Source organism: Rhodnius prolixus, unplaced genomic scaffold (genome assembly GCF_049639745.1).
Source record: "Rhodnius prolixus isolate KJV_2025 unplaced genomic scaffold, Rpr scaffold_9, whole genome shotgun sequence".
NCBI lineage: Eukaryota > Metazoa > Arthropoda > Insecta > Hemiptera > Reduviidae > Rhodnius > Rhodnius prolixus.
Genome location: NW_027411604.1, coordinates 18173300 through 18194466, shown reverse-complemented (window position 1 = coordinate 18194466; position 21167 = coordinate 18173300). Strand labels below are relative to the sequence as shown.

Below are 21167 nucleotides of genomic sequence, written 5' to 3'. Positions count from 1 at the left end.
AAGGACCTCTAGCTCTTTACAATAGTATTTGATTTTCAATTTTAGATTCATAAAAACAAACCTTTGCAATCGATTCGTACGTAACCATGTTTTATTTAGAAAAAATGACATATTTTCATTTGTTAACGCCTAATATTTGGAAATGTTAACATTTTGTTTTCAAGTTCTCTAAAATAAAGTAAAAAAAATAGACAAATCGCAAACTTGGTTCTGTTGCGAAGATATTGATTCTACCCATTGTTTACATTACACTGGACACAGAACTTCATTTTACAGACAACACTTGCTCTAGGTATAAATGATCTAGCTAAAGAAGTTGTTCTAAGATATCACTCGGATCTATATAACTTCTAAGATAGCATTTTAAAGGTTATATAACCGAAAACATAGCCTTTAACTATGTTTTAAAGGTTAGGGGTAAAATTTTCTAGTTTTTTTGAGATTCTAAAACTAACGAGCGACAATCTTTAAAATTAAACATCATTCCCATGATGGACGACCGCCACATAGCATTTAAAGCACAATATACCCGTGAATTTAACACGATCGCAGTGGTAACGAATAAAAAATGTGTTATTTAATCGTAAAGAATTGCCAAATTCCTCGCACAATCAATCTTATACATTTTTTACTGTTTATTAAAGAAATGATTGGTAAGAAAAATATCAAACAAACTTAAAATAATTTTACGGAGTCATAAAAAAAAGAGTAATAATCCCCAGAGAATGGATGATTCGAGGAGAATATTAAAATAAAGTTAGACAGGATAGATACATTTCGGTAGAATTTTTTTCGATATAACTTTTTGGTTGTTGATCGATAGATGTTTAAACTGCTACGGCAGAACTTCCTGATATTTAATAAGAACTGAGAAATGGCAATTGTTATATTTCAAGCTCCTAGAAAAATATTGTTTCCAGGAATAATTGATAGTTCGTCAGTAGACGAGCTTTCTAAATTTATGGTTTGTCACGAAAATAATAATATAATGAGTTCAATTTAAAATAGTACACATATATATAACTTCTATAGGAAGGTTTTTGTTACATAAATTGAGTTTAAGAAAAAACATTTTCCCCTAAGGTAAATTAGATCAAAGAAATTCATTATTTTTATTTAAATTACCAAATAATTATCCTAGGTCGGAGAGGCGGCCTTCTGCAGCAACAAACAGACAAAATATAACACTGTCACAATAATTATCTACTTCACTAGTTTCCTCTATTTATTTAAGATAATAAAGTAATGATAATTACCCTATCAGACCACAACACTTAATAGTTTTCTTCTTTTTTATAAGCCGTTTAAAAGAAAAAATAAATAAAAAATAGTCTAATTTGTAAGTGCTTAGGTCATATTGAGTATATTATGTAACTGAAATTGTTTTTCAATTATCAACTAGTTATTATTGATTAACAGAACAATAACATAATATTTATCTATATTTACAACTCTTTCTAAAGAGATAACTTGCTATTCTAAAATTTTTTAATTTTCTAAAATTCTAGCACCTAATTTGCAATTCACTTTAATTTATCAGTAAAAGTGTAATACCTAGTTGAAGATTAATGGTGGCTTAATTTTATCCTTTTTTTTTTAAAAATAATTTTGCACATTGTTAAACCATAATTTTGCAATTAAACATTAGTGAGACGCAAAATGGATTTAGTTCTAGTGGCAATAACGAATATTTTATGAACATTGTACAGGAGATGAAAAGATGTAAACATTTCATTGTATGCAAGTTTAAGAAAAAGCAATAATAAAGATAATTATTGGTACAATAAGAAAGTATTTTACGACTAAGGGTCAGTTAACAGTATGAAACAATAACCTTCAGAGGATCAGTTCCTTCAGTAATAGACTGCATGGCTCAAGTCCAAAAAAAGTCATGGATGTCGGTCCCCCCCCCATAAGAATCAGAATATGAATGGTCTGATATTAAGAAAAAAATTAATCCTTCTAAGATGCTGGATAATAGAGGGTGGTACGTCAGTATTCAAGTGATTTAAATTTTGAAATTAAAAGTTGGCTTAGATAATTTCATATGTTTTAGACTGAACAAATTTTTGGCGTGTTTATTTTGGTTCAAATGCTATTAAATGTTACAATAACAATTTTTTTTTTCGACAATTAGTAGCATCATTTTATTAATGCAACGGAGGTATACGAGGTGCGTTCAAAAAGTAACGGGAATTTTTAAATTTCGCGGGTTTGGAGAGTCTGATTGTAAAATTATTTTTTTTATTATGTTGGTACACATGCCCCTGAAGTACGATAAAATTTTCAGTAATATTCATTGTTTACTTCTTAAGTGGCAGCCGTTAAGGTTAGACGTGTTTTTCGAGCTTGGCGATTTTTGTTTGTTAAAAAAAATGGATCAAAGAATTTGTATTAAATTTTGCGTAAAAAATGAAATAAAGTGTAATAAAGTGTGTGAAATGTTAATAAAGGCATATGGCGAGTCTGCTATGAGTAAAACAAGGATTTACGAGTGGTATAAGCGTTTCCAAGATGGCCGCGAAAACGTTGAAGATGACGAACGACCTGGACGTCCAAGCACATCAACAACCGATGAAAACGTGAAAAAAGTGAAAGAAATGGTTATGAACGAATCACAATCAGAGAAGTCGCTGATGATGTTGCCATATCAATTGGCTCATGCCATGAAATTTTTTCGGATGTTTTGGGTATGAAACGTGTGGCAGCAAAATTTGTTCCAAAATTGTTGAATTTCGAACAAAAACAGCGGAGAATGGAAGTTGCTCAAGAGTCACTCAATGAAGTCGACAACGATGCGGATCTACTGAAACGTGTTATAATAGGTGACGAAACATGGGTTTACGGATATGATGTCGAAACTAAGGCTCAATCGTCCCAGTGGAGGCATTCTGGATCGCCAAGACCGAAAAAGGCTCGACAAGTGCGGTCGAATGTGAAGGTTATGCTCACTGTGTTCTTCGATTTTAATGGCATAGTGCATCATGAATTCTTGCCACAAGGTCAAACAATCAATAAGGAGTACTACCTACAAGTTCAACGCCGTTTGCGTGAAGCAATCCGAAAAAAACGCCCGGATTTGTGGCAAAACAATTCATGGATTTTGCACCACGATAATGCACCTGCTCACACTTCATTGCTTGTTCGTGAATTTTTGGCCAAAAACAAAACTTTAACGATGCCCCAGCCTCCATATTCGCCAGACATGGCTCCATGTGACTTTTTTCTATTTCCAAACATAAAGAGAACATTAAAAGGCCGTCGTTTTACAAGCATAGATGACATTAAAAGCGAATCGCTGAAAGAGCTGAAAGCTATCACAAAGATCGAGTTTCAGAAGTGTTTCGAGGATTGGAAAAAGCGCTGGCACAAGTGTATTGTATGCGAAGGGGACTACTTTGAAGGCGACAATATTAATGTAGATGAATAAATAAATATTTTTTTCAAAAAACGAAAATTCCCGTTACTTTTTGAACACACCTCGTACATGGAACATCATCAGATCAGCATTAGAAAAAACAAAATCTTTTAATGGAAATAATGAATTGAAAAATATAACATCTGGTTTTAAGAACTTGTTTACATATATGTTCCATTGTGGGTTCAATTTTCACTAAAATATAAAATAAACCTAATTAAAATCTACACAAGACAGTAGGTATGTGTTTTAAAGAAACTAACACATAATTTATTAATTATGAAGTAAAAAGTGATTTTTTACTAGATATTATGAAATGAAAGTGCAATTTAGAAGGGATATTTTCTACTTCTTTTCTACATTTTCTACTTACAGGTTTACAACTTTTTGGTCTTATTCTGTGAATTAATGAAAATAACCCTCATTTATTACAGAAAAATATTTGGATTTTTAACCCTTCATTTTATCGCAATTTCAGTTCAAAAAGACCTGAATTTAAATGTACATTAATACTTTTTTCCCTCTCTCTCTTTGAATGAAATTTCAATCTTTGCATCTATTTTCAATTTGAGACTTAACGAGGTTGGCACCCTCGATCTAGAGGATATTTAAGGTACACAAAATAACATAAAGGTAAGTTATAAGCAGTTGATATTATAAAGAATTTTACCATTACAGCAGTATTTGGGTGATAATTAATGGATACAGATTAGGAGATACCCACTTGTATTGAGGCTGTGGTGATTCCTGGGTCGGTGTGGGTGGCTTCTTTAGAGCGGATTTGAGTGGTACAGCGTGGAATTTTGGCTCTTTAGCTGGTATCTCTTCTACTCGACTGGTATCTATCGATGGGTTTGGTTGTCCCAGGCGAAGTGATCCTCCATCATCTTCACAATCAGATCCTGAACCATCGGAATATTCATCACCTTCGCAATTATCTTCAACGTCGCATACTAAATGAAAAAAAGAAAAAAGTGTTAAAAAAAAATAAAAAATGCAATCTATAGTTCATGCAAGACACTATCATTGTTTGTTTTTCCTTTAATTTCATCAAATACAAAACATTTCAATGAAAATTGAGGAAACACTCTAAAATTATATTTGTAAAATATGAATCGGAAAATACAATTCCGAAATGACTCACTTTAAGGCAAATATGTATAAAATTTGATTTTGGGAAAAATAATTTTGATTCTTTTGCCGCAACTTTATTTCAAATTTGAATAAGTATTAAGTATTGTTTGGGGATGCTAGTGATATTGTTAGGGAATTTGAAGGCTGGATACGTTCTTTCAGACGAACGTCGGCGTTACATACCTTTGTTCTGTCGAGATCAATAAAATGGGTAATAATTAATTTCAGAGTAGTCACAATTCTCGGGCAACCAGGCGATTTCATTAAGTCCTGTTTTGATCTATTCAAGGCTGGCGTGGGACTATTTAGAAATACTGGCGAGTAGTGGTAGTTAGAAAAAAAAAGTCTTGATGGACTGCGTGTCCGGGCATTCGGGTTACAGGGACTTTTTAAGGCGGAGGATCGTTTGAGGGAAGGTTCCTCTTGGGAACTGTTTTCCCTTTTATGGCATTGTAGAATGCCTTGCAATGCAGGTAATCAGAGAATGGGTGCATAATCAGTAAAACTTATTGCAATAATTAAACCAGATTATAGACAGGCAACCGTTACGCTGATTGTAGACCTTTACAAAGGCCTTGGTAACTGAACAAACCTATTCATCGCGTAGGTCTGGCAGGAGGACATCCTTTATAAGTTCTGTCAGGAAGAAGATGTAACAACACTACCCTTTACAGCAATGTAAAGGGCGGGATTAGCACACAATTTCAGCTCTTTGGCGAAGAAAAATCTAAGCCTTTTTCTTTCTTCAGTAGCCTGTTACCATAAGACAGAACTGGAAGAAGTGCCCATCTAGTGCACCCCAAACTAGACTCTCTCTGAAGCACGGGCGTCATAGGCTTTCTCGCCAACTATCCTAGACTCTAATCTAATCTAGGTATTTGATAAAAAAAAAAAAGATATTGCCTATTTTGAATTTTGAATAGCATTGTGTTTGAAAAATGTAACTTTGGTACAAAATATAATTTCATTATCACATTATCCTGAGAATACTTCTCGTTTGGCTTTTTTAATTTCTACTTATTTTTATTAATATAGTTTTGAAGGCAAATAACACATATTTTCTCAGTTTCTAGCTTAGAAGCCCTTATATTCAAGACATGAAGCGATCACCGCTTCAAGTTTTTGTAGCTCCAAATTTTTGAATTAAATAAAGTCGGACACATTCTGTTGCTGATTATGAACGTTTAATGATTCAATTCTGTGATAGTAATAATAAAAATTTAATTCTAAGTAACTAACTAATAATAAGAAATGTATTCTATTTTTAAAAGCACTAAATACAAGTTGTGATTTGTGGAAATGAAAAACGGTGTGCACTTTCAGCCATATTTCTGAAAAGCAATAGTTGGGATTTCACATTTTGAAAACTTTCTGTACAGAATAAAAAATGATTAGCCAGTAAGAGATTCAGATAGCCTCTAATCTGATCATCTTACAGGCCAAGTGAGTCTACTTTAGCAGGGCAAATCTCTAACCTCGTAAGGGGGCCATTGCAGTGCGACTATAAGTTACAGAATACACTTATCCGCTCAAAGATAGGAAATCTACGATGACAACAGTTACATTACTGACATGTCAAAAAGCCCAGGAATCTAGGGATTCACAAAAAATGAAAGAAATTGAAAAAAAAAATATTGTAAAAATATCAATAAACAGATTCACCTTCGTAAGAATAATCCTGCATATCCTCTGGTAGATTGTGTGTGATATTGCTGAACATTGGAGGTGGCGGGATAGGTCCTATTTCTGATACAGGTATGGGAGGTTCTGGCAACTCAGATAATGTTAAGGTCTGTTCATTACTAGAGGGAGTTGGGCTATCGTCTCTCGGCGATACATCTTCTGTACCTATAACAAATTCTACTAATACTAACTACTAAATAACTACAAATAAAACTATAATGTATGCACTACAAAAGCAGTTTACTTATTGTATTTTTTTAAATATTATTTTGCAACTTATACTTCAGGAAGTATTAAGGCCTGGGAACAAAGCTACAATCAATGTACTGAACTCTTCTGAGAAGTTTGTAACAATGAACAAAGTTTGACGAGAATTTTTTTTAAAAAGAATGTCACATTGTAAATCACGATGTCAACAATAACCAAAATTTAACACTTACCAGCTTAGCTTTAAAATGAAATCAGTTATAGGCACGAACCTAGCGATTTCTTTTCTAAGTAATTACAACTTCGATGGTACCCGGCTTTGGAAATTGCACAGGATTTTTCTAGAGACAACCGAAGAATTACTAATTTAAAAGAGAATACCTTCTTTCGACCAACTGATAGGAGAAGGTTAATAATTGGGATGGTTTTTTTGGGATACAAAGTTACTATGTTTATCCGACGCACTTATAAGATCAATCACTTATAATTAATCATTAATTATTCTAATGAATATGAGGTCTGTAAATTAAGAATTGAGATTTTTTTAATTTTTTTTATTCAAAAAGAATTACAATTCTATATTGTCACCTTCAAAATAAGTTCCTTCTGAAGCCACACAGCGCTGGAGACGTTTCTTCCACTCCATGAACCTTCCACAAGGTAAAACCATCTTAATTATTAACCTTCTCCAATCAGTTGGTCGAAAGAAGGTATTCTCTTTTAAATTAGTAATTCTTCGGTTGTCTCTAGAAAAATCCTGTGCAATTTCCAAAGCCGGGTACCATCGAAGTTGTAATTACTTAGAAAAGAAATCGCTAGGTTCGTGCCTATAACTGATTTCATTTTGCTCTATGAAGCAGTGCTCGAACTCCGTTACTGGAATAGACCAGCTGGTCAGTTACAGCCGTTTGAATGTCTTCTTCGACTGTCCCAAAATGAGTTCCCTTGAGGTGATTTTTCAACTTTGGGAAGAGAAAAAAAGTCACAAGGATTCAAGTCAGGCGAATAAGGAGGCTGAGGAGCCACAGGAATGTTTTTACTGGCCAAAAACTCGTTTATTGAAATTCATCAAGAACAAGTGGGTGTTGCATCACGATAATACTCCTTGTCACACAACAATTTTAATAAACGAGTTTTTGGCCAGTAAAAACATTCCTGTGGCTCCTCAGCCTCCTTATTCGCCTGACTTGAGTCATTGTGACTTTTTTTTTGTCTTCCCGAAGTTGAAAAATCATCTCACGGGTTTGGGACAGTCAAAAACATTGGAACGGCTGTAACCGACCAGCTGAAGGCTATTCCAGTATCGGAGTTCGAGCACTGCTATGAGGAGTGGAAGAAACGTCTCTAGCGCTGTGTGGCTTCAGAAGGAAGTTATTTTGAAGGTGACAATATAGAATTGTCATTCTTTTTGAATAATTTTTTTTTAAAAAATCAGTCTCATTATTTAATTTACAGACCTCGTATATCGTGGTTAACGATTAAGTTAGTCTATTTTATTTTGTGCTTGCAAAATTCTGGTATTAATTGCTTAAAAGGGGTTACCCCTCTTGGGTTACCTTGGGCCTTAAGCAAAATTCTGCATTTTTAATTGCTGAAATCCTCACCTGAATCTATTGGTAGGATACGGCTTAAGAGGACAGCCTCAATTTAAGAGGTGTTGCATCTAACCTCCACGAAACTGGTTTAATACAAGAGGCCATCGAATATCTCATCAACTGAAACGTGCCAGTACAGTGACTCATTCAAGGTGAAATCTTCCAAGTATTTAAAGAAGTCAAAAGAAATCTAAATTAGTAAGGTAACCTAAATTTAATCTTTTCATTCTTCTAGTTCTTGTCACATTTTTCTTAATGAAATCACTTAGTACCTTGGGCTAACACAAGGTAAACCATATAAATTTATATCCTGTTACTTCGATTTTCTTCAGTTACTGAGTTAAGAAGAACTAGTGGAGACTGACCGGAATGTGATTGAAGACTGTTGGGCAGTGTAGGCGAGGAAGTGTAGAGATCATTGTGGTAGCAGAGCAATCTTCTTGTTAACTTGCTGGGACCCAGCGAAGACGGCCGTTCTGGTTTGGTTGTGGGTGGTTGTTGTTGCAGTGCCGAGCACTGCTGCAATTGCTGGTCATCCCCACCGCCTCCACTCGTCCGACAATTGCCATTTGATCCTTCATTGTCGCTTTTCTCCTTCTTCAACTCTATCGTAACAATTAAAAAAAAATTTTTACTTTTTTGCGCAGTAATAAATTAAAGCTGAAAAAAATAAAATATTAAGATACATTTCTTTAAATAAATATTGCTTTAATAATGTCTTCAATAATCACGGATTATTTAAAACATCCTTCATTAAAGGACTCTTCATTGACCAACGTATAACTAGGATCATTTAAAGGTTTTTAATTATTTTCGTTGTAACTTATCACTATTTCTCCATCATACGAATAATTTTTAAATAAAAATATTGCATACATGTGATAGACTCACAGAAAAACATCTCTAAATATCTTCAAACAGTGTGGCCCAACATAATTACCTCTGTATGCCTCTGACTATCTCAGCTTTTTAACAGTACGGAAGCCACTAAGCATCATCTAAATTAGGAATCTGTACTGTGTAACTGGGTGGATCTGACAAAGACGAAGATTACTGTCGTTTCACGCAAATTTAGAAATGAATTTTAGGCACACATTCATTTGAAATAATAATAGTTATAAAAATAATAGTTTCGAGGGAAGGGATTACCTATGCATCTCAGGAGTCAATCGTCCGATTATCTTCTCCAAATCTCTTTTGAGGCGACCCCACCTTTCACACACACAAAAAAAAAAGGTGTGGTAGGCGTCATCTCTCACTCCTGGGCAATATAAGCAATCTTCTTGAGTATACTCTGAAAAAGCCATGCCCACTTATGAGTTGGGTAAGAAAGAAGTCCACTTCTCCGAATGACCACCTTATCCAGATGCTTATATCTTTGATGAACCTGGCGGTCCACCCGGCCACGCGGTTCCTCGTCCCAGGCAGCCTGCCATTCCAGGACGGTTCGATTACTCTTCTCCCTGGACACTGCTTCCCTGTTAACTTTCGGTCTCCTTTTATAAAACCTCTTACGCTCTCCAGCTAAGAGGGCAATAGGGATAACCCCAGCAATCACCATGATTGCAGGTTCGGATACAGTGCGGTATGCCGAGGCAATCCGCAGTGCACCGAAGGCTCTGGACTCTGGCTAGCCCCTTTCGGTACGCCGTTTTATTTAAATAATAATAGTAATAACAATAACAATCAATAAATTCACAAACCAATTTCTTACTTCATACCAACGTTTCAGTAAATATATTACCTTCTTCAGGGTATTGTAAAATTTGTGGAGTTTATTGTTAAGCTACATCATCATAACTGTTGTTCAACAACAGTAGCTTAATATTAATTTATTGACCGCACCTCAATATTCCCCAAAATAATCAATTAACAACGGTCGAAAACCAGAACTATCAATAATAATAATAATAATAATAATAATAATAATAATATCTTTATTAAGCCAATATAGAAAAGTAAACAAAACATGAACACTAATAACATAAAGACAATACTCTTGATCATAAACCATCAGAGAGAGCCGGCATTAATAAAGATCAATTAAAATTCTGTTTACAATCAGCAAACAGTACTTCTAACTTAATATTTTATATAGATACATTTTAATATTAAACACTGAGAGGTACTTACCTATATCTTGTAAATAAATAATATTAAACACTCAAAAATAAAAAATAAATGCCTCGTTTACAAACCAAACAATAGTTATTTATTTAACAAGTGTGGAAAGTAGTACTTTTCCTCACGCGAGGCAGGGTTTGCACGCACGAGCGAGCGAAACGATGCGAGTGCAAATTGCCGAGTGTGAGGAAAATACTTTACACTAGAGTTAAATATTATATTTTTTTCTGCAACCATTTATTAACTAATAAAATTAAAAATTTCATTTTTACAGTCTACAAAAAGTAATTTATTTATTATAAACATTTATTGTTATATTAAAATTATTTACATTACTTACGTATTTACATTACTTATTACATTTTCTGCTGTTTCTTTTATTGATGGAGGAGTGTTTTCGAAACAGGCATCACTAGAATCCATTTTAAATTTCTATAAGGTAACACTATAACCTTTTTAACTGTTATAATTAAAAATATCTAATTATTTATTAAAGTATTATTTTTATTTCTATATTCCTTTCAATTTTTATTTTATCGTTTAATATTCGTTTTTTAATTATTTAGTTACGTTAAATAAGCTTATTAAAGTTTTACAGAAAATATTTATGTTAATAACAAAACTTCTTATATCAAGGAAGCACAATAAAGTTTTTCCACTCACTTGTGCGGAAAGTGACACTAATGGGAATTTCCCCCCACTAGTGTGGGAAGTTGGGCATTACACAGCTGATTTTAATTGAGTAATGAGAACTTCCCTACATGGTTGCAGAAAAATGAATTATCAAATTCGAATTTAAATGAATATCCAGTAGTATTTTTATTTTTACAAATAAAAGGGAACGCATAGGGATTACTACATTAAAGATTAATAATTATACTCTTGAACTAGGAAATACCCGTACTGCCGTTTTGAAATAATTGATTAGAGCTTTGTAATCAGCACCATTTAAATAATTTATTAATTCTTCTGGTGTAAGAACAGCTTTTTAAAACCACTTCACGTGATACTCTTTTAATATTGGTCAGATAGCAATGAAGTGGTAGATGTTCTACTGTTGTGAAAGGTTACAAAGCGAAAAAACGGATGATGCGCTTGTTTCATAACGTTTGTAATTTACTATAATTAATTCCTCTCTCGCTTTTATGATCCAACAAAGATCATTTATGGAAGGCCACTCATTTATGAAGTTTAAGTTGCATGAAATATGGAGTATATAACAATTATATTTGATAGGTTTCATGAAAAAAAAGAAAAAAGAAGAGGATAAATATTTCAAAATGATTTAGACGTGAGAAGAGTTTTAGGAGCGTAAACAGTTTGCTATTTATAGCGACCGATGAATGATGTGCAAGTTCAAATAGATTTCCCTCGATCTATAAACATCAGCGAGCTATATATGCATCCATCTATATACGGATGTTTAGTTAATACGCTTACAGTTTATCATCATTCATTTTTAGATACACCAACGCACATACATACAAACTAACTGACTTATACGCTACAAATAATAAGTATATGAAGCTTAAGCTATTCAATACAAGTTTGATTTTGACAGCAAAATGAATGAAACCAAGGATTATTTTACAACAAACTAGAATTTTGTAGTTAATGCCTTGTAAAAGTGAATGAATGATAGAGAATAAGCCTGTTCTTTGATAGTGCGAGTCTGTTCTACAAGTTTTGGTCCATTCTGTCGCCAATTGCAACTACTAATTACTAATAAAGTAAAGCAAAGTAATTGCCTATTTTTTCAGGCGGGACTTAACGTCCAATTACCAATTGGGTGTCGTGGACAGAGGCGGAAGCTCATACTTTAATTTTTCTAACAAATAAAAAGTAGGCATACGCGGGATTCGAACTGGGGATCTCACGCTTACAAAGCCACGTTCTTGACCACTAGACCAGCACTCGCCCCTCGATTACTAATAATATGGCATGAAAGTTGTAATTTCAATCCGGAAAAGAGGAATAAAGAATGACAAAAAAAGAAGCTGCACTGGACCATAATTGATCGTAGGTTTCAATGAATGAGCAACTCTTTACTAGAAAAAATTACTACATATGGAACATCTTTAACAATGGAGGAATCTTAGAAAATATTCAGAGCAAAATTAGGATACAGATTTTAATTAAAAGGTTCTAAAAGATTGGAAATAGGCACATTTACTAAGGAGCCATAAGATTCTAGAAGGAGAATACGTTAAATCTGTATCTGATTTGGGAATTCTACCACACAATTCAAAGACCACTCTAGATGTGCTTAATACGCTGGTGCTCATAGTATTTTGAACAATGCAATATACACAAAACGGAATGCATTCACTACGAGGAAAACATATGGCTACGGATGCGACATGTCCAAAGCACAAAGAAGTAACTAAAGAGAAGGTTACATTTCGTTCTACACTCTTAGTTATCACCAACTTAACAAAAAATAATAAAATCAAGTTCCTGTCAGGAAGAGAATTACCTGCATTTTTGGACCCATGTACTCCATTTCAGCTCCGTAATACCTTTAAAGGTAAAAAAGACAGTCCAAAGAAAGACCTAGTTTCGAGCGAACGTAGGGCAGCTAGAGTAATATCAGTAGATAATATGGTAAAAATTTACAAAATCCAGAAAATCAGTGTCAAAGACAATCGCTAATCTTTTGCCGTAGTAGATGGATGCAATTATTGGTGTGGTTGAGCAAAAAAGATTTGGGAAAAATGGCCAAGTATTTAGCTCTTTTTACACCTATATTCTCTGTTAGGGAGAACAATTAAGAGTTTAACTTCGTCCTAGAATCGCTTAGCGAAAAGCGATAAAATAAGAAAACAAAAGAATATAAAGAATTGAACAGTACTCACTTGGAAGACTAATCAAGGCTATCCATGCAAAAATATTCCCAAAGCTGATACAAATTTTGCAAATGAATAATATGATGGTAGTCATACTCATGAGAAAAAAAAACAAACCTGCCTTTAGATCCAATAGAATTAGGGAAAAGTTTCTTTTATCTTCTTAAAACTAAAGCTATCAAAAACCTTTAGCCATGAATGTAATCTAAACTGGGACTTAGTTCTAAATTTCAATTAAAAAATATAATGTTATGAATATATAATAATAACAAATACAATTAATATAAAAATTAATGAGTGTATTTGATTTGAACAAAAAAGAAAAAAATCTATTATGGAAAACATAACACACTTTTAACCATAATTTGAATCAAACTTTCTAGAAATTTTAGTGGATTTTTAATACAAAAGGCAGTTGGCATCACTGTTGTTGAATTAAACATGTGTATTTGTAAAGAAACAAAAATCATTTCTTTTTTATTATCAAAAGTACAATTTGACCAAAAAGATAGATATGAATAAGCTTTTTATAAGTCTTTATTAAACAATAAGACATAAAAATGGAATAATACAAATTATTTTATAGTTTATTGCACTATTTCTTTTAATTAAATACGTAACAAGATCTGTCCAATTAGAAACCTCCATTGCAGATTAAAATGTTCTGTTTATAGTTTATGGCTTTTTTTTTAATTTTATTTTTAGAACGGAACATACTATGATATGGTATATATTTTTTTCTTTTTTTTTTTGTAAATATTTTGCAAAAATAAAGCAATATTTAACAGTTAAACGGTTAACTATTTAACAGTTAAACATTTTTAGAATCGTCAACAAGAAACATGGCAAACCAACTTGAAAATTCAATAAACCTCTATAATCTGGTTGGTTGATGAAAATGTTTTCTTCTAAGAATAACTGTTTGATAAGTGTTGATGAATTATTATTAAGATGTTCATATACCTATTTCCAGTGGGAGGAGGAAATTAGGTATTGCTAAAAATGAGACAACATAGCAAAACTTCCGGCTTTGATCGGTAAGTGAAAGTAAAAAAAAAATAAATAAAACAAAATGTCCGAAACAGAATGGAAATATAAACTAACAGCTGCCAGTACGGACCATGCGCATTTGCAAACAATTTATATATTATTTAAACAGGAAATAAATAAATAATGGTTCCTTCAAATAGTTCTGAAATATATGTGTACAGATATATGTATCAAATAATGACAATACTTGCAAAATCAGCGAATGCACTAATAGTAATAATAGCAATAAATAGAAGAAAGTGAAGATTGTAACCTGCTTTAACGTGTCCTGGCGGTAGAAATGCTGGCGGAGGCGTGATTGGATCATCGCAACATGTCGCTACAAGATCTGGCGGTTTGGTTTCAACTGGCTCTGGACGTTTATCGCCACGTTTACGTCGACGTGGTGTAAACGTTTTTACTAATAAACCAACACCACTCATAATACCTCTTCCTTCCCTCATAATGAAAAGGATATAAAATAAGTTTATTAAGCACAATGTATTGTGTTTTAGTCATGGAATGAGAGGAGATGCGTTAATTAAAACTGACAAATTCATGAATGAATTAATCCGCATTATTTTTTTAAAAAATTAAATGAGGTAATAATATTAAATAATATTTAGAATTTTTAAAAAGCCACTTTCCTAATTCCTGTTTTATTGTTACTTGTTCATTTAAGGATTTACTTTTTGACTAAATAAATTAAAAACAAGGAACTAGTCTGTACCATTACAGAAAGATCAACAAGTCACCCGGCAACCTTCTGGAAAACGAGCTTCGATCGATAAACAAGCTTCATCCCTACAGCCCCACTCGACCATCATTCGATACCAGATATACTGCAACCAAACAACTTCCTTTTATATATATATATTTTCTTAAAGAAAACTATACTTAAATCAAACTAAAAAAGATAATATGTGAATACAAAATGTAAAACTAATTTATCAAAGGGATGAATTAATATCAAGTAGATTTACTGGTTAAATTATGCAGTTATATCTCTGATAAAGAAATCAAAAGATACAATGATGTAACTCAAAAATTATTAAATATTAATAATTAATACCCTAAAATTTACTTAAAAAAATATTAATTAATAAAAAAATAAAAACTAACCTGTCAATATTTGTCAAAACATGAAAAATGTTCAAAATATTTTCAACTACAAAGCAATATTTGTGCTCCAGAGAGAAAAAAAAAACAATAATACAGAAGACTGACACACATACGCACAAAAATAAAACAGGAATCAGGAATTAGGCTATATGAATAATTAGATAAAAAAAAAATTATTCATAAAAATTGTATAAAACTAACCAGCAGTCAGTAATGGAATAATAAATTGTTTTACAAGGAAAAAAAAGAAAAAATTAAAAATAAAATAAAGTAAAAATAGAAAAAAAACGAGCCATTGCAACCCGTTAGGGTCGCACGTCTCTACAAAACTAATCTAAAGTTACCCCCACTACATTACCATGTAGGAAAACGATCTTACCAACTTAAAATATTAAATTTTCCCTATCACTTTACCTATAAAATTTGTATTAAAATGAAAAGATTACAAATTTATTTTTTTCAATATTTATTGATTCTCAATTATTAATTAGATTTTAATTTATTTAATTAAAATATACAAAAAAAAAATTATAATTTATTTAGGAATTCAGGGGACAAATCTGTAGCTTTAATTAAATAATATCTAGCTAATTAAATTAATATTTAACTTGTTTTTTTTTTTTTAAATATAAAAAACGGTTTCAACTAATATATGGCAAGCTTATTGATTTACGGATTTCAGCCACGCACAATAATAAAGCCAGCCAGCTGTATGATGTGTTTAGTTATAATTAATAAATATCCAAGAATTCAATTTGGAATTTAATTAATATAATTATTAAACCATTTCAAAAATTTAAATTTATTTGGAAAATGTTTTAGAGATGGTGTAAATTTAGGGAGTCTGTACTCTGTATTTGTGCACTTTCCCTGTATATCATTGGTTAGTCCAAAAATATTCGGAGTAAAATTAATTTTTGAAGGAGTTCTTTTGCATTCCTGGTATTTATATGTACAAAAAAAAAGAAAAGATTTTTGGCCCAAATTTCATCGATCTACCTTATTTTTACCTATTTATGGAATTTTTCAGTTGTTCTTTTTTTTGCAATTTTCTCGTGACAAATCCATAAATTTGTAATGAATTTCATTACAACAAAAATATAACTTATATTTTTTATTTATGTTTTACTATGACTATTATACTACAGAGTACACTCTGATCTGTATAATTATAGATCTATCCAAGACTGGAACAAAGCTAAGCCTTCAGCTTAAAACTACTTCTTCAAGCGATATTGATGAAATCGTCTAGGATTCGAACATCAACAATTTTGGAAGTAGTGCAAATTTTCAAAATCAACGTTTTAAGGTCCACTAAGAAGATTTTTGAGTGTCATATATTAATGCTCTACCTTAATACCAAATGTTTTTAACTTTAAACGATTTGCTAGAATTTCAATTTAGAAAGAGATTTTAAAACAAATGATTCTCAAGATTTCCCGTATTATAAATTGTATGTATCTTTAAAACTTTATCTTTAAGTCAAGTTAAATCGGTAGCGCAAAAAAAAATATATTTGTATCATATCTGTAGTTATGATATTTTATTTCAAAGGTTTCCCACTAATTTTTACATTAGACTTAACATAAAATCCGGACAATTTCGAGAGTTTGTTCAATACAGTAAGTAAAGCCTCTAACGCTATTTGCCAATAAATTTTAAAAGGCCAGATAGCGGACTGGTTACCAAAAAAGCAACCAAGTTGTAATGATAAGTTTAGTTACCTTTAAACTATACTAATCTAGACTCTACACAATATCTTGACAAATATTAAGGATATCAAAAATGTCATTTTTCACAATTTTTTATGTAGTTTTCATAAATATTGTCAAAACCAGTGGTCCTTATGAAACCCCGATCAATGTTTTATAGCCGTAACTCCGCCAAAAATGATGATACAGCAACTGGGGGTGGAAAATTTGAAAACTAGACCGAAAAAAACATACGAGTTTAGTTTACTTCGTGGGTTTTTTTTTTCGAAATTCCGCTTTCGTAAAAAGTTATTAGCGATTGGTGCGTTTTAAATGGATCACCCTGTATAGGGTGTCCAATAGCATATAACAACTGGCAATCTCAAGACACTAGCAATCTGAATTTGACAACATATGGCTAACCACTAGTCAACCCTTATTATACTCTCCACAAATATTGGTTAAGTTGGTTAATGAGGTAAGCCTAACTGTCGTCTAAGCTTCGTTCGAATACTCGCGAGTAGCTATTTAAATATATTTGAAAATAGCCACAGGAAATTTCAAAATCCAAAAAAAGAGTTTTCTAGTAAAGATATTATTGTATGATTTTTATGTAACTTGCCACTGGCTGATGTTACAGAAACAATGTTTAGATTAGTAAAAGAATGTGCTTAGTAACTTCTAGTAGTCGTGGCTTATCCACCAAAGGCAGTTAAAAGAAACTATAAAAAGACTAAACATTACGATCTGACATAGATGTCTTTACAATGCTCCCACTTATGTCATCACTCTGCCCAGAAGTATTGCTTTAGTATTGGAGTTTTATCGCATTGTTGGGATTACAGCGAATTGTTTGTCTGGGACGACTCTAGCGGAAAAATGGATAAACCACAGGAAACTTTAACTTTAAATTGAGATTTAGGCAATCGTAGCCCTACTTTTGGATCTTTGGCTAATCGCACTGAACTAGATAATAATCTTGTTTATTTTAGAAATGGAGCTAATTCACCGCATATTTCTTGCAGTAGTTATCGTCAAGAAAAGGAGACAAAATAATGTGAAAAATTTCAATAGGATGAAAAAATAATTGCCATTTCAGTCGTGATACATTTATTCTGCCGAGCTTTCGACCTAGGGACTAGGTCATCTTCAGGGCTGTGGAACATACACAGAAGAGAACACCAACCCTGTATTGTAAAAATATTACTTTCTAAACTAGGTAAATAGTTTTTGTAAATTTCGTTAAATTATACATATTCACTTTAATAGAATCATTGTTAACAATCTGTAAATATGTTCCACAGCCCTGAAGATGACCCAGTCCCTAGGTCGAAAGCTCGGCAAAATAAATGTATCATGACTGAACCTGGCAGTTTTATTTTCATCCTATTGAAACTATGAATCAGTCGCCAAAAATAATGAACAAGTGAAAAATTTTGTAAAAGACTACAGAAAGAAAAAAAAATGCTAGACATTATTTTTAGAGTGCCACATTTTGTTTTAAATAGAACCACTAAAAAAAAAGGAAAAAAATCTAAAAGTTTCACGATTTGATGTCGATTTATTTGATGGTCAAGCAAAAAATAAGGTTTAATGGTTAACGGATATTGTCACGGAGATGCTAGGTTCAAATCCAGCCGTTAAATCTTAGATTTTTCTTTTTCTAGGCGCTTTTTACAGCTTCATGGTGGTAGACAGTATTGTCTCTATTGAAAGAACACTGTCTAGTGACGGCAGAGCACTAAGCACCCAATATCTGAGATATTGACGCGTCTTAAATTAAATAATAATAATAATAAATAAGCTTTTTGTTATAATAGGTCAGTGAGTGACTAATACAGTCCTTAAATTTATAAACAAAAAACAAAAGAAAACTAGGTCTTTAACATCTGCCATGGTATCAGCAGGAATATCACTTAAAAGACATCCTGCAAGCTATGATGTTCACTAGATGTTTTGATTACAAAAATAAAACAACGTAAATAGATCTCACTCAAGTAAAATATCTGTTAAATCTTCAAGTAATTTATAAAATACATTTATGCATTTTTTTTTTTCTGGGTGCAACATTTAATTAGGAAAAGTGGCACAATTATAAAGATTAGCTGGTAAATAATTGAATGGAGTATTCTGTTTACTGTTCACAATAAAAAAAAAAAAAAAAAAAAAAAAAAACAGCAGGGAAAATAATTAAAGGGAATTTTCCCTGTTAGCCGGCCATAATGGAACACCGCGCCATTCACCCACGACAAGATCAATGGTGGTGAACTGTTCACGAGGAAATACACGTTGCTTTTGTCTCTGTAAACTACTTTTAAACATCATTCGGCAAAAGCCAAGGGCAATTTTATTCGCCCATTGGCCATGCATTCATAATATTTACAAACACAATTAATGTAAATAATTTTTGAATTGCGTTTTTTTGGTTTTATTTATTTGTAGAAAATTTTAATAAACTGACATATTAAAGGTTTTTTTCATTTTCAGAAATGAAAAATTACAGAATAAAATTTGAAATTTATATTTATCCAATCATATATTCCAGTCTTTTTTTTTTTACCTTATTTGGAAATGATACCTTATTCAGGGGGACATTTGACGTTTTACAAAGAACCTTCCATTTATGGAAGCCTGATTCTCAGATCAATGAGGCAGAGGAAAGATGGATCAGATTGTTTGTAAATTAAATATCTCAATGAATGGAGAATCTTGGGAATGTTTAATTAAGCCTAGGCTATATGAATCTACAATTAATTTTCACTCAATAAAATAAGGTCTAAGTACCTATAGAAGTACCTAGGTACACACAAGGCTATACCAAGGTATATACATATAAAAGGCTGTTACCTAATACAGAATTTCTAAGTTAATAAATTATTACAGACTTGGAAATATAATTAATAATAAAATGGACGAACTTTCATAACAGAAATGAAGCTTGCTGTTGGGGGCTTGCTCGGTCAGATTAGGCTGGTATTTATTACAGTCTCTCATGGTTCGCATGAACCCGGTCCCCGTTTATATAAAGCCTTTAATATTAATTACATTCAGATAAACAAGAGCTGCTGAAGCTAGTTATCTTGTTCACTGGGAGCCATTAACTATTCCATAGTAGATATAACCTTATATGAAAGATAAAATTTCCAAATTTTCTTTAAAATAAAGGCAAATCCTCCTTTGTAACTGCAATTTTTTTGCAACAACCCAGATCTTATAGGTTTCGAGAAAAAAGTTGCCGAAAATGAGCAAAAACGGCATTTTTAGAAATTCTTCTTGTTACCTTTTTTGTAAACTGCGTAGCGCCTAAACTCTCGAAACGATTTTCATGAATGAGGTGTCATTCGATTCGGAATTTTATGTAGATGTGCCTTTTGGGGGTCTCGACGCTGTACATCAAATGGGAGAGGAGTTAGCCCCATATATGTAAGGCCCCCCTCCAAAAGTATTATTACTAATTACTCTGTAAATCTTGGCCCGATTTTGTTAAAATTCGGTAGAATGATAGGGTTAGGGCTTCCCTACGTAACATTAAAGCGACGATCTGCACTTACACTTTTTAAGGGGAAGTATAGCAATCGTTTCAAATTATCGACACGTGAACCGATTTTCATGAATGAGGTGTCATTCGATTCGGAATTTTATGTAGATGTGCCTTTTGGGGGTCTCGACGCTGTACATCGAATGAGAGAGGAGTTAGCCCCCTTTATATAAGGCCCCCTCCAAAAGTATTATTACTAATTACTCTGTAAATCTAGGCCCGATTTTGATAAAATTCGGTAGAATGATAGGGTTAGGGCTTCCCTACGTAACATTAAAGCGACGATCTGCTCTTACACTTTTTAAGGGGAAGTATAGCAATCGTTTCAAATTACCGACACGTGAACCGATTTTCATGAATGAAGTGTCATTCGAATCGAAATTTTGTACAGATTTGTTCTTTAAAAGTCTCGACGCTATGCCTCATAAGGAGGGGAGTTCGCCCCACCCAAATAAGGCCCTTTTTAAAACTATTATTACCAATATTCTACTATAACGCTTAGTTCGATTTTGATAAAATTTAGCACGAAGAAGCGGTTAAAACTCCTCTACGTGGCTATGAAGTGCCATCATGCTATTACTCTTACTAAGAGGAAGTACTGCACTCGTTAAAATTACCTTTTAACGTTTAATCAACACTTATACTTAACATTTTAAACTGTAAGTTTTTGTTAAAGAGATCAAATATATGTATTCATTTTATGGCAGGAAAAAGCTTCAACTTTCTGGAATTTTGCTTTTATTTTTTTTTAGATATTTTGTTGAAACTTTTTTGTTGGTA

General features: G+C 32.4%; 1 protein-coding gene across 16 annotated transcripts in view; it reads right to left on the bottom strand.

Moving 5' to 3' along the window:
* The window catches only part of LOC141453943 (phosphatase and actin regulator 2), a 365561-nt gene that overhangs the window by 17626 nt on the left and 326768 nt on the right, over positions 1-21167 (bottom strand). For 14 of the 16 annotated variants that reach the window (XM_074127585.1, XM_074127588.1, XM_074127589.1 and 11 more), the window contains 4 exons: positions 8403-8642; positions 6215-6400; positions 4143-4371; positions 1126-1158 (listed from right to left, as the gene is read on the bottom strand). In XM_074127585.1, coding sequence (XP_073983686.1) covers positions 1126-1158; positions 4143-4371; positions 6215-6400; positions 8403-8642 — 688 coding nt within the window. The remainder of the gene's footprint in view (positions 1-1125; positions 1159-4142; positions 4372-6214; positions 6401-8402; positions 8643-21167) is intronic. The other 2 variants (XM_074127591.1, XM_074127586.1) reach the window with 1 other exon arrangement.